This window comes from Puma concolor, chromosome B3 (genome assembly GCF_028749965.1).
Source record: "Puma concolor isolate L17-30 chromosome B3, mPumCon1.1.hap2, whole genome shotgun sequence".
Lineage (NCBI taxonomy): Eukaryota > Metazoa > Chordata > Mammalia > Carnivora > Felidae > Puma > Puma concolor.
The window spans coordinates 140,235,553-140,249,638 of NC_141672.1; the positions used below are offsets into that span (position 1 = coordinate 140,235,553).

General features: G+C 44.0%; 1 protein-coding gene and 1 pseudogene across 2 annotated transcripts in view; one reads left to right on the forward strand and one right to left on the reverse strand.

Moving 5' to 3' along the window:
- Nucleotides 1–14,086, forward strand: part of AGBL1 (AGBL carboxypeptidase 1) — an 862,602-nt gene that overhangs the window by 50,778 nt on the left and 797,738 nt on the right. For both annotated transcript variants that reach the window (XM_086711500.1, XM_025918486.2), the window contains exons 2-3: nt 8,489–8,552; nt 10,798–10,944. In XM_086711500.1, the coding sequence (XP_086567626.1) occupies nt 8,489–8,552; nt 10,798–10,944 (211 nt within the window). The remainder of the gene's footprint in view (nt 1–8,488; nt 8,553–10,797; nt 10,945–14,086) is intronic.
- LOC112856765 (U4 spliceosomal RNA) lies at nt 13,493–13,622 on the reverse strand (annotated as a pseudogene).

Here is a 14,086-nt window from a genome sequence, read left to right on the forward strand (position 1 = left end):
TTGATAGCACTGGTATATACATTGGGGTGCATGTGCCCCTTTGAATAAGAATTTTTGTGTTCTTTGGACAAATACCTAGTAGTATAATTGCTGGGTCATAGGGTAGTTCTATTTTTAATTTTTTGAGAAACCTCCACACTGTTTTCCAGAGTGGCCGCACCAGTTTGCATTCCCACCAGCAGTGCACAAAGTTTCCCCTTTCTCCACATTCTCGCCAACATCTGTTGTTTCCTGAGTTGTTAATGTTAGCCATTCTGACAGGTGTGAGGTGGTATTAGAGCAAACAATTCTGTTCTCAGAGAGTCCAGGTCACCACATGGCACCACTTCAGAGTGCACCAACCATGTTGTAGTCTTTGTGAATGGCACCCCCTGGAGCTGTGCAGTGTGCAATGTGAGCAGACATGTGGTTTTGGGTAATGGGTGCTGGGAAGGCAGCTTAACTGGGAGAACTATATAGAATGCATACTCGAGCTTGGAATTGAAATATAAGCAGGTTTCATGGGCTAAGGAAGAGAGGGGTAGAAAGGTAGAAACAGTCCTTCAGCAGTGGTAGCAACATGAGCAAAGTTTTGAAGTCACAGGGACTCATGATGGTCTTGGGGCATGGTCACTGGTCCTGTGTGGGCAGCAGGCTGGGGGCTGGGGTGCCTGGAGTGGCTGCCAATGAACCTCCAACATGTGCAATGTGAAGGGTCTTAATTACATGCTATCACGAGGAGTCAGGAGGAGGAAAGCAACTGGGTGACACAGATGATTTCAAAGCAAGGGAAAACAAATGCGAAACAGCATTTGAGAAAATTGCAGTTCAAAACCCCACAGACTATGAGAGACACTGTTTGTTCTTCCAACTGCCTGCCTCTCCCCAAAAGCTTGGCAGAACCAGGTTTTATAGGAAAGTCTTAAACAACAGGGGATTACTCAATGATTCATTTAAAAGGATCATTAAAGGAAAATCGAGGCACATCACATCCTGCCTTCTTTAATTGCTCATTTATTATTACTGTGGGTGAGATAATGGCTTTGTGTTATCCTTCTAAATAGTGTAAAATATTTATTGGTAAATATAGCAGTGCATAAATTAATGCCAGTTGAGATTTTGTGTAGCATTTTTTCTCCACTGATAGCCATAATTTTTATTTAAAGAAAAACAATATTGTGCTGATTCATTCTGGCTCAGGGCTGCGTGAGAGCCTCATGAACACAACATCTGTATGACGATACTGTCTCTTAGTTTCTGTGGGATGGCTGGCCTAACAGTTGTTTGTGAAATTAATTTCTTTCCTGTTTATTACGACCATAATGCTTGAGAAGAGGGCACATGGAGGTGTGAAATTTTCTTCTTTTCTCCGTCACATCAGAATTCAGGAACAAACTGCTTCACTAAAAGTGGCTTTTATAAGTGAGGGGATTTGTTATTTCACTTGTCTGAAAGTCCACAGGTAGGTGGTTCCAGAGAGTTGATTCAGTGGCTTCACGATGTCACCAGTGACCCAGGTTCATGTCCTCATACAACAATGCCCAAAAATAGGAAAGAGATTTTTTTTTTTTTGCATTGTTTTGTTTTTAATGTTTTTTCTCTCTTATTTTTAATCCTGGAAAAGAAATCTTTCTGGAATCTCCGCAGATGTCAACTCAGATTTCCTTACCCAGATCTGGGCTAAGATTCACCTCTAAATCATCACACAAAATGGAGTAAGGCTCAGAGGAGATGAACTGTGGCCCCTTCCCTGGGCAGGGGAGAGTATCATGTGCATACTCCCTCAGCACGCTACTGCCCATACATGAAACCACTAAGGTTTTCTTGGAAGCAATTACAGAAGGATGTCTCATGCATGTGCAGCCAAGTGTGTTGGCTACAGGTCAAACCAATTTAGGGGTGGTGATTTAGTACATTCTGCATGCCCAGCTCTATATCCCTGCTGGCAGGTTCAATAGAAGCATATAGAGCAATGCTTGTTCTCAGGGAGCTTTAGTGGGCATTGTAACAAAGCAGGCAATTCATAAGCTTGAGATATTAATTCAACCCAATATATGGATGATCCTTGGACCTTTGGAGATGGGGATTCAGAGATGAATAAGACCCACTTCTTGCCCACAGGAATTCACAATTCCTTTCACCATCTGCTTCATTCAATCTGGTCATACTGGAAGCAGTTTTATCCGCTGATGTCACCACACTGTCATGCTTCCCCCTGAGCACACAGGGCTGCAACAGAGCTGGAACATTCCCCTCCCACCCCTTTCGGTCTGGTTTCCCAGAGTCGTCACTCATGGATCTGCCTAGGTTAATGCTCCTTCCCTGGATTCTTCCAGCATCTTACTTTGTCACGGTCCTTACCATCCCAGGTCCTGATTGTGTGCCAGGCCTGGAGCCCCATGAAGGCAGATTGCATTTTGATCAATTTGCATCCTTAGTCTGGTGCCTGGAACATAGATGGTTTTCAATGAACGTTTGTGGGAAGAGTGCATGAATAATTGAATGAAAGGAAATTAAATCTGGATCTTTTATTCCTCTTCAGTAAGTTTCTACTTTATTAGTTTTTCTCTTTTCCTCTCTCTCTTTCTTCTTTTTCTTATCTCTCCATTTCCTCTCTTATTGTCCTTTTCCTAGCCCTTTATTCATAATTAACTAATGAATCTAGCATTTTACAAGGTACACAATATTGTACAGCCTGGCTTTTAACTTTTATCCCCCTCCCTCTTCTCAGAGATAAGACCAATTTGGGGGTGTTGGAGGTGGATCCAGAACCATTAGTGTTGATCAGGAACACCATTCCAGGGACTTCATTTGTGAGCCACCTTTGGGCCCACTTTCAAAGGGCTGGAGTCTTGCCATGCTATTGTGATTTATAACAAGAAATATATATGTCATGTATATTTCAAAGATATAATTTTTAATATATTTTTAAGTTTTTATTTATTTTGAGAGAGAGAAAGCATAAGTGGGAGAGGGGCAGAGAGAGTGAGAATCCCAAGCAGGTTCCTCACCATCAGCAAGGAGCCTGACACCTGAACTCATGAACTAAGAGATCATGACCTAAGCCAAAGTCAGATATTTAACCAACTGAGCCACCCAGATGTTAAAGATTTCCTTTTTAAGTAATTTTCTACACCCAGTATGGGGTTCCAGCTCACAACCTTGAGATCAAGAGTTGCATTGTCTACCAACTGAGCCATCTAGGTGCCCCAAGAAATACATTGTTTTGAATTTGTCCCATTTCAGGCACAGAGCTCCTAAAACCTTAAGAATCTCCAAAGTGATGAGAGCAATTAAGGTGTCTTTTGTTATATTAATGAGATAACTTTTGGGTCCCACCCTAGGGTGGGGGCTGGTTGCTGGGAGAACCAACCGTGTGGTTGGAATTTTCTGTCCCCCTGACCACCCTTTGCCTCTGACCTCTGGGGAGGGGAGAGGGCCTGGAGGTTGATTCTATCTACCTAATGAAGCTTTCAGAGAACCCAAAAAGGACAGTGTTCAGAGAACTTCTGGCTGGCAATGTAAAAATTAATAAAAGTAAACCCTAGGGGCCAGCAGAGGGAGCGCTCCCATCCTACCACTTGTCAATTGCAGACCCAACAGGAAGAGGCTTGCCTTCCAGGTAGGTTTGGGCTACCCTTTTAACTATCCCAGCAGGAGGAGGACAGTTTTCCTCCTTCCCCTGGCAACAGCCCAGCCAATGAGAAACTGTCACAACTCAGCTAATGAAAAACCACTATACTTCCAGCTTCCAGTTTTACACCAATGGACTTTTTGTTTATAGCAGCTTCGCCCCAACCCCCTCTATAAAAGAGCCAGTCTTTCCTTTGTTCTCTTGGGACTTGTGTGTAGTTTTGCAGTGGCCTTCTTGTCCCGGTTTGTAATCCTCTGCTACCCCAAATGAACCCAATTTTGTTGGTAAAATAACTGCCAGTTTTATTTCTTTTTTAAAAAGTTTTTAAATGTTTATTTTTGAGAGAGACAGAGCACAAGCTGGGGAGGGGCAGAGTGGAGAGAGACATGGAACCCGAAGCAGGCTCCAGGCTCTGAGCTGTCAGCACAGAGCCCGACGTGGGGCTCGAAGTGAAATCATGACCTGAGCCAAAGTCGGACGCTTAACTGACTGAGCCACCCAGGTGTCCCGAGTTATACCCTTTTATAGCAAACCGGTAACCTAGTAAGTAAAATGTTTCTCTGAGCTGTGTGGGCTGCTTCCTTCCCGAGGAAGGAAACTTTAATTTATAGCCAGTTGATGAGAAGCACAGTTGACCCTGGACAACGCAGGTGCTGACTCCTGTACACAGTCAAAAGTCCTCATATAACTTTTGTCTCCCCCAACACGTAACTAATAAATAGCCTACAGTTGACTGGAAGCTTTACTGATAACATAAACAGTTGATTAACAAATATTTTGTGTGTGACATGTATTAGGTGCTCTACACTTAAAGTGAGCTAGAGAAAAGAGAATGCTATGAAAATCATAAGGAAAATACATTTACAGCACTGTACTGTATGGGAAAATATCTACATGTAAGAGGATCTATGCAGCTCGCACTCCTGTTGTTCAAGGCCCAGCTATATAGGCAACATCCTGGACTTTGAGGTTGAAGCCTGAAGTGGGGGGGCAGTCTTGTAGGGCTGAAGTAAAACTTTAGCCAGTGGAATCTGATGCTGTCTCTGAGTAGATAGTGTCTGAATCGAGTTTAATTGTGGGACACCCAGCTGGCATTCAGAGCATTGTCTTTTGGTGTAGGGGACCCCTCTCCCCCCACCAAGCACATGTTGGAATTTGTACCAGAATCAAAGACCAGCCATCAAAGACCTCTCCAGAATGATGGCCCGGTTGCAGCACTGACTCTTGGTTCGTGTTCGCAGATTGGGGGAGACTAAGGAGGGGCAGGGAACATTGATGCTGTGCACATGTATGGATGACATTTGCAGTGGGACTCCCCTGGTGGGAGGCAGAGACAGTCAGATGAGTGCCTGCCGAGACTGGCCTCCTTAGGCTAAAGCACCCAGTGGAGGTGTCAGAGCAAACCCAAGTCTTTTTCCTGGGGAAGTGTAGATATCAAGTGCCTCAGGATCCCCAGAAGTCTCATCACACCTAGAATAAGAGTTAAACATTTATATTTTGCTATTTTTCTCATTATGGATTCTTTTTGCGTTATAGTAAAACCTCGGTTTGTGAGCATAATTCATTCTGGAAACATGTTTGTAATCCAAAGCACTCATAAACCAAAGCGAATTTCAAGAACCGTTGGCTCAGTTGTGATCCTGTGACGTTCAGCGTCATGTACTACTTGTATTGCAAGACTTCACTTGTCTATCAAGTTAAAATTTATTAGAAATGTATGCTCATCTTATGGAACGCTTGCAGAACAAGTTACTTGCAATCCAAGGTCTTGCTGTAATTTTGATTTGTTAAAGTATAGCATTAAAATATCATTTATCTTGATTACTGCATTGTGAAATTAAAATTTTGCACCCAAACTAGGGCCTCACTTGTCTCACCCTAGTCACGGCCCTGGCTGGGATGTTGAAGTGTGAGTTCCTCGAGGGTATTAAGCCCAGGATTGAAGTGTAAGCACCGCTTTGCCCTGGGGTGCGACATTGTACTTCATGGCTCCTTTATGGTTCAGTGTGGCTGCATTCTGAAAAACATGTATGGTACGCTTTCCCTGGAACAGGTGCTGGGAATACAGATATACACAAAACTTGGTCCCTTCTCTAAAGATTCCTATCTAGCAGGGATAGGATGGGAAGCATGCCACTACCACATAGTGAGTGTGCTGTCAGGGGTAGCTCATAGTGATGTGGAGAACAGGGAGACCCCAGACCCAGCCTGTAGGAGGTAGGAGTCTGAATCCTATGGGAAGCCATTGGTTCACTTGAAGGATGAGTTGACACTGACCAGGCTCAGGAAGAGGGAACAGTAGGATCATAGGTACAGAGGCAAGAGACTAGGTGGTTGAGCAGGAAATTATAAGTAGTTCCACACCACCGAAGCATATATTTTGGGCAGGGAGGTTGTAATGAATAATAAAGCTGGAAGAGGCAAGTGCAATAAGACCATGAGGAGCTTTGGAAACCCTATTAAGGAGCTCTGACTTTATCCTGTGTGTAATAGGGAGTTATTGAAGTCTTTGAAGCAGATGGGGAACATGAGACTCACTAATGTGAAGATTAAAGCTGTGCCTTAAATAACCTACCTAAAAAGTAGCATATAGGGTTTCTTTTTCTCCACATTCTTGCCAACATTTGTTATCTCTGGTCTTTTTGATTAAAGCCATTGCAATAGGTGTGAGATGATCTCTCATTGTGTTTTGATTTGCATTTCCTTGATGATGAGTAATGTTGACTATCTTTTCATGTATGTGTTGGCCATCTGTATGTCTTTGGAAAAATGTCTATCCAGGTCCTTTGCTGATTTTAAAATTGGATTATTTGATTTTCTGCTATTGAGTTGTATTGTTTTTAATATGTATTTTGGATATCAGCCCTTTATCAGATACATGCTTTATGACTCTTTTCTCCCATATTGCCTTTTCAATTTATTGATTGTTCCTTTGCTGCCCAGAAGCTCTTTAGTTTAATGTAGTCCCAGTTGTTTATTTTAATTTTGGTTGCTGATATTTCTGATGTCCTACCCAAGAAATCATTGCCAAAACCAATGTCAGGGATTTTTTTCCCCCGTGTTTTTTTTTTTTTTTTTCCCCTAGGAAGTTTGTGGGTTCAGACCTTATGTTTAAATCTTTGATCCATTTAAAGTTAATTTTCTTGAGTGGTATAATATAGGACTCTTAGGTATAGATACAAAAGAATTGAAATCAGAACCTTAAAGAGATAATCTGCACACCCATGTTTACTGTGGCATGCTTAACAATAGCCAGCACATGGAAGCAACAAATTGTCCATCAATAGATGAATGGATAAAGAAGACACATACACACACGCACACACACACAGGAGTATTACTCAGCCTTGAGAAAGAAGGAAATCCTGCCATTTGCAACAACCTGGATGGACCTTGAGGGCATTATGCTACATGCGATAAGTCAAACAGAGAAAGACAAATACTGCATGACATCACTGATCTGTAGAATGTAAAAAAGCTGAACCTGTAAAACAGAAAATGATGGTGGTTACCAGGGGCTGGGGAGTGGGGGAATTGGGGAGATGATATTTAAATGTATAAACTTGCAACAAGTCGGTAAATAAGTTCTGGAGATCTAAGAAAAAAAAAAAAAAAAGAAAAGTAAAGTAAAAGAAAAAGAAAGAGAAAAGCATATTACAGTACAAAGACCACTGGCCTAGTGTTTGGGAACCTGGCCTGAGCTGTACTTCAGGCTTTGTTCTTATTGGCCACTTCAGGGGACTTGAACCAGTCTTCCCTTTTGGAACCTCAGTGTTGTCTTCTGCATAACTGAGGGGAGGGTGTCAAGCGTTGCAAGGATCCCCTAGAACATCTACATGATGAGATTTGGCACCACCTGAGGTTCCTCTTGAGAAACTAAGAATTTATCTTTACTACGCAGAGAATCTTTTCCTTCAGAATATCATGGATTAATGTTTCTGCGCTCTGCCCTGTATTTACAACGAATCTCAGCCCACTGACATAGTTGAGAACTGGGCTAGCTTTGGTCCACAAAGTCCCTTCTCACTGTCTCTGCATCAAGTATTGATGCTTTTTTTTTAATTAGTTTTTTTTTTTATGTTTAAGAAACACATTCTTCTTTATAAAATTTTAATTCCAGTATAGCTAACATATGGGGTTATATTAGTTTCACGTCTAAAATATAGGGATTCAAGAATTCTATACAACAATCAGTGCTCATCAAGATAAGAGTACTCTGGGGGTGCCTGGGTGGCTCAGTCGGTTAAGTGTCCAGCTTCAGCTCTGGTCATGATCTCATGGTTCGTGGGTTTGAGCCCCACATCGGGCTTGCTGCTGTCAGCTCAGAGCCTGGAGCCTGATTCGGATTCTGTGTCTCCCTCTCTCTCTGCCCCTCCCCTGTTCACACATGCTCTTGCTCTCTCAAAAAATAAATGAACTTAAAAAAAAGAGAGCTAAGTGTGCTCTTAATTCCCTTCACCTATTTCCCCCACCCCCCTCCACCCCCCACTTCCCCTCTGGGAACTGTTTGTTCTCTGTAGTTGAGAGTCTCTTTTTCCGTTGGTCTCTTTTTCCCCCTTTGTTTCTTAAATTCCACATGTGAGTGAAGTTCATTGCTTATTCTTTTGCCCATCATGCTGATGTTACTACAAAATGGATCCCCAAAGAGGTATCCTGAAGGCTAAATATGGAGGCAGAGCCCCTGGGACCCTTATCTCAGTGAGTCCCCTCATTGCCGCCACTTAAGAAGCACCCCTTCAACCAGTTCTTACCGCCAAAATCTCTCCCAATGGGAGGGAGCACAGCCCTGCCACATCCATGTGTGCCTCCCTGACCACACCACCTCCCTCCTTTTGCGTTCCTTCATAAAGATGGCTGCCTGTGTTTTCATTGCAGAACTCCTCTGACAGGGAGTCCATCCTGAACATCCTCCAGGTTCTCGGAGATCTGCTTTCTGTTGGTGAGTAGGAGGTAGTGGGGGCATGTGGCTGTGTGTCTCCCGGAATCTGTGTGGCCTGGAGGGTATTGCTTCAGCTCAAGTTCTCTGTCGGGGACTCTGTCACCAGCCCATTTTTTTCTCTGAGGTTAATAAGACCCAGGGTAAAGTGGGCTGATTGTACTTTGGGCTCTTAGCGTTCTTCAGTCTTGTCACACACCCTATGGTGACCCAAACTTAGGAGGAAATTCTGCTCTCGGTGGTTCTTCTACGATATCTCATCTATGGTTATCCCAGGTCGAAAGAGAGAGCTAGCCCTTCATGACTCTACCCCTCCCCTTTCTCTGCTCCCCTCTGTTGGCCCATTAGACAGCCAGGTATTAGCAACTTCTTTTTTTTTTTTTTTAATTTTTTTTTTTCCAACGTTTATTTATTTTTGGGACAGAGAGAGACAGAGCATGAATGGGGGAGGGGCAGAGAGAGAGGGAGACACAGAATCGGAAACAGGCTCCAGGCTCTGAGCCATCAGCCCAGAGCCTGATGCGGGGCTCGAACTCACGGACTGCGAGATCGTGACCTGGCTGAAGTCGGACGCTTAACCGACTGCGCCACCCAGGCGCCCCTTAGCAACTTCTTAATGTATGTCAAGTGCAGATGGGAATATGGGGTAGGAGGTGAACTTAACAGTGTGGTAAGCTGTTAAGTTCTCAGAGAAAAGATGACAGAGTTCACTGTGCTGGAATCAACTGAGTTAACTGGGGCAGGCCTCGGCTAGCTCACTTCAGCATGAGGGTCCTGGAAAATATACCTTCTAGGACATTGCAACATTCACTCTGTTTCCATTTCTGGGCATACCAGCCACATTGCATTAGAAAGAAACGTTAACACCAAACAGACAATACCAAAGTGAATGTCCCTTTCAAGCCACAGAGCCTCCAATTACAGGTTCAGGAGGAAGGGTCCAGTCATAGTGAGGTTTTCCTATAGGCTGTGCTGCCCTCTGATGGCAGGGTGACTTCCCAGCAGTCTGCTGAGTGAGGTACCCTTTGCAGGTGAAGCCAATTGTCTTCTGGGATGGTGCCTCCTTCAATTTGTCCAGAGGTGTCTGGAAGACTTGAATGAGACCTTGGAGTTCTCCTTCTGAGATAGGTGCTGATTATTGTTCCTTTAGTAGAGGATGCTACTTTTCATTGGGATTAAAAATCAGAGGGTCCCCTTTGCCGATAATGTCCTACCCTGTTGGCCACCTTGTGAGGACAACCATGCCCAGTGCATAGAGAATCACCAAGGTCTCCTTCCAGGTTGAAATGTAATCACTGCTTTTGAGCTTGTCCTGGAACAAGGTTGGGGGGGGGGGGCCTGCTCACAACTATTCTTAAGTAGAAAGACCAGTATATTTTATCATAACTCCACACCCTTAAAAATTTTTTTTTTTATTTTAAAAAAAAAATTTTTTTTTTATTTTAAAAAAAAAATTTTTTTTTTAACGTTTTATTTATTTTTGAGACAGGGAGAGACAGAGCATGAACAGGGGAGGGTCAGAGAGAGGGCGACACAGAATCCGAAACAGGCTCCAGGCTCCGAGCTGTCAGCACAGAGCCCAACGCGGGGCTCGAACTCACGGACCGCGAGATCATGACCTGAGCCGAAGTCAGATGCTTAACTGACTGAGCCACCCAAGCGCCCTCCACACCCTTTTCAAAACTCCTGAGATGGATGATTTGATGCCTGTTTCTTCAAGAATCGCTGTAGCTATTTCCATATACTCCTCTCATTCGTTGCTGAAGACCAGCATCAAAAAAGTCGTATACCATAAATTAAATTATTCCAGATAAACTATCACCCCAATCCCTGTTACTGAAGAGTCACACCTATATCAGAAGAATACTGATATTCCCTCTTCTCTTAAAGGTATGATTCTAGGTAAGCCTATATGCATGTTTATATACATGCACACGCAAGTACACATACATACACTGAGACTCAGCAGGTTCTCAGGAAAGCGGACTCCATTTATTAGAGCTGTGATAGGTGAGCGCACCTAGGTTCTTACATATTCCATTATTTTTCCATTTCACACCTCCATCCCAACCCCTTACCTGAGTAAAAGCACAACTTGACACAAGTTGCTTCAGAAACCATACAGTCTTGGTTTCTGGGGCGAATGAAGTGATCCTTGCTCCATCTCTGTCTGTGAGGCCCGCTTTCTGCTCCGAGGAAATGAGGTTGATTGTTTGGGGGCCTAGCTCTCCTCTCCTTTCTCCCTCAGGCACTGACCGAAGGATTCGCTACATGATCAGTAAGGGTGGCAGTGAGGCCCTTCTGCAGACCCTGGTGGACACAGCGAGGGCAGCCTCTCCAGACTATGATGTCCTCCTGCCCCTGTTCCGGCTGCTGGCCAAAGTTGGCCTACGAGGTACCCCCACCCCCGGACCTGAAGATGACCAAAAGGCACTTGTGGGATTGTTATCAGGAGAGCAATTTGGGAAACTCCTGTGGGGGAAGTGCGGGGGGACCTAGACACCCTGGTGGTGGTGGTGGTGGGACTGGCCCCACAGGAGAGGTGATTTTGTTGTCCTGGATGTGCTATGGCAGAGCCCAGAGCAGGCCCAGGCTCCGGAGCATGGAGCAGGTGGGGGACCGAGAGGTAAGAGTCCCAGGCAGTTGTCACTCACTTACCAATAAACAGAACCATCTTACATGGACGTTCATTATGTAAGTGCATGAGTTTCCCACAGCTGCCATAAGGAATGACCACAAACCACGTGGCTCAAAACAACAAATTTATTTTCTCACCGTTCTAGAGGTGAGAAAGTCTGAAATCAGGGTGTTGGGAGGGTTGGTTCCTTCTGGAATCTGAGGGAGAATCTGTTTGGAGCCCCTCTCCTTGCATCTGTGTTTCCAGCCATCCTTGGTGCTTCTTGGCTTGGACACACATCACTTCATTTTCTGCCTGCATTTCCGCATGGTGTTCTGTTGTATGTGCCCTTTGTGTCCTCTCCTCTTCTTACAAGGACATTGGTCACTGGATGTAGGGCCCACACAAATCTGTGTGACCTCATCTTAACTAGTTAAATCTGCAAAGACCCTGTCTCCAAATAAGATAATCTTCTGAGGTTCCAGGTGGACATGAATTTTGGGAGGCCAGTGTTAAACCCATTACCATCAGTCACATGGAAGTGGAGCTTCCTTTGTAGAAAAGAAGATGGGGGCCTAGAATTCTTTCCACTTATGCTCTATTCCCATTTCTTTTGTCTCAGAGAAAGCCCTGAAACACCTCCCTAAAACCTTAGAACTTCGTGGGGCACAGTTCAAAAAGCCTGGGTGCTCAGGATGCATGTAAACCTTGCAGCCTAATCATACTAGCTAAGCTCCCATTGTGTGCGGTCTTACGTAAGTCATAGTTGAGAAGCCCAGGGGCTGTGAAACGTGGGCTTTTGTTGTCCAGTGCAGCCAGCAACAGCCCAGGACACAGGGACTCCGGGGCACTCTTACCTTTCGTTGTTTGGATCGCTGCTGCGTCCATTCAACATTCCACAAACAATGACTAAGACTCAGGCACCAGCCAGCACCTGCATGAGTGTGTTCTAGACAAAACCAGTATAACTCATTCATTGAATATTCAACCAGCTATTTACTACACATCTCCTAGGGCTGGGCACCATACTAGGCCCTGGGAACTCTGGTGACCAAGAGAGGTAAGGGGCCTGCTCTCATGGAACTTACATTCAAGTGAGCAAGGGCAGACGGTGATTAATTAACTAGACAATAGCAGACTCTGATAGTTAGCTAGTAGCTATGAGGGAAAAACAGGGTGATGTTCCTCTAAGATGGTGTGGTCAGGAAGAAGTGACATTTGAGCCAATAGTTGAAGGATGAGAAGAAGTCAGAGCAAAGTGTGGTCAAGTGAACTTCAGAAAAAGATTGAGGAGGGTCACCTGGGTGGCTCAGTCGGTTGGGCATCCGACTTCAGCTCAGGTCATAATCTCCCGGTTTGTGAGCCTGAGCCCCTCATCGGGCTCTATGCTGACAGCTCAGAGCCTGGAGCCTGCTTCAGATTCTTTGTCTTCCTCTCACTCTGCCCCTTCTCTGCTCATGCTCTGTCTCTCTCTGTCTCTCAATAATAAATAAACATTAAAAAATGTTTTTAAAAAGAAAAAGATTGAAGAGACACAGTCTCTACTCTGGTTATAAACAGTATAAACTGGGAAGCCATGCCTGAGTTTCAGGCCTGGCCCTGACACTATTAGCTGTGTGACCCTGGGAAAATTACTTAACCTTTCTGAACCATTGGGTTCTCCTCTATAAAATGGAGGTATCAGTACTTAATTCTTGGGTTCGTGTAAGGATTGAGGTTGTAAGTGACCTGCTTAGTGTGTGGGGCCAGAGGCCTGGCAAATAAGAGTCATGTAGGTTTCATAGGAGAAAGACAAGAGATGTACCAGGGCCCTGATTTCCAAATTGCGAACTGTTGTCATTGTATCACCACGGCCTCTGCCATCACCAGATTGTAGTCCTCACCATTGCCATGCAGGCTGCCATTGGCCAACCTATACAGAACGGAAATGAGCTTGGCTGCTCGGGAGTAGAGCCCGATAGATGCTTCGCTTCTGGTGACAGGAACTGGTCATATTAGTTTGGTCACCACCTCTTCGCTGGTGTCTTGGTCTGGAGGTGAATATTGATAAACCAGGTTTGGGACACTGTCTCTGTTTTTCTCATTTACAACTGCAACGAATCTGATAGTGCTTGTATTGTGCAAAAACAAACGTAGCAATTTGGACATTGTGCTTTGGGAAGGACAGAAACAAATGTGACAGGTGGCACAGCCACCTGTTATAGGAAATGCCAGAACCAGAGAATGAAAGGTACTTTCCCCTTATTTTTTATGCTTGCTAATTATTTATGCTTTAATAATTATTAAAATAATGATGACCTACCTGCAGCACTAAATACCAGATTATTTGGATCAGTAATTTAGAGAAATTTGTGAAGAAAAATTTATTATCTTACATTATGTTTTCACCTTTTAATTAGCAATAATCATGCCTCAGATAAACCTCATTGGCTATGATATTGCCACTGCACAAAGCTTGTTTTCACTTTTTAATATAAAGCTCTCTATCATATAGAAAGATGACCTTTTATTGCTTAGGCCTAACCATTGTTAACATTTTGCCATATTTTCTTCACCTGTTTATTTATTTATTTATTTTACTAAAAATTTTTTTTAAATGTTTATTTATTTTTGAGAGAGAGAGATAGAGAGAGAGCGAGTGTGCGACAGGGGGAGGGGCTGAGAGGTAGACACAATATGAAGCAGGCTCCAGATTCTGAACTGTCAGCACAGGGCCCTACGTGGGGCTTGAACTCATGAACTGTGACATCATGACCTGAGCCAAAGTTAGACACTTAACTGACTGAGCCACCCAGGCACCCTTATTTATTTATTTTTAAAGTTAATTTATTTATTTTGAGAGAGAGAGCATGGGAGAGGGGCAGAGAGAGAGGGAGAGAGAAAGAATCCTAAGCAGGCTCCACACTGTCAACAAGGAGCC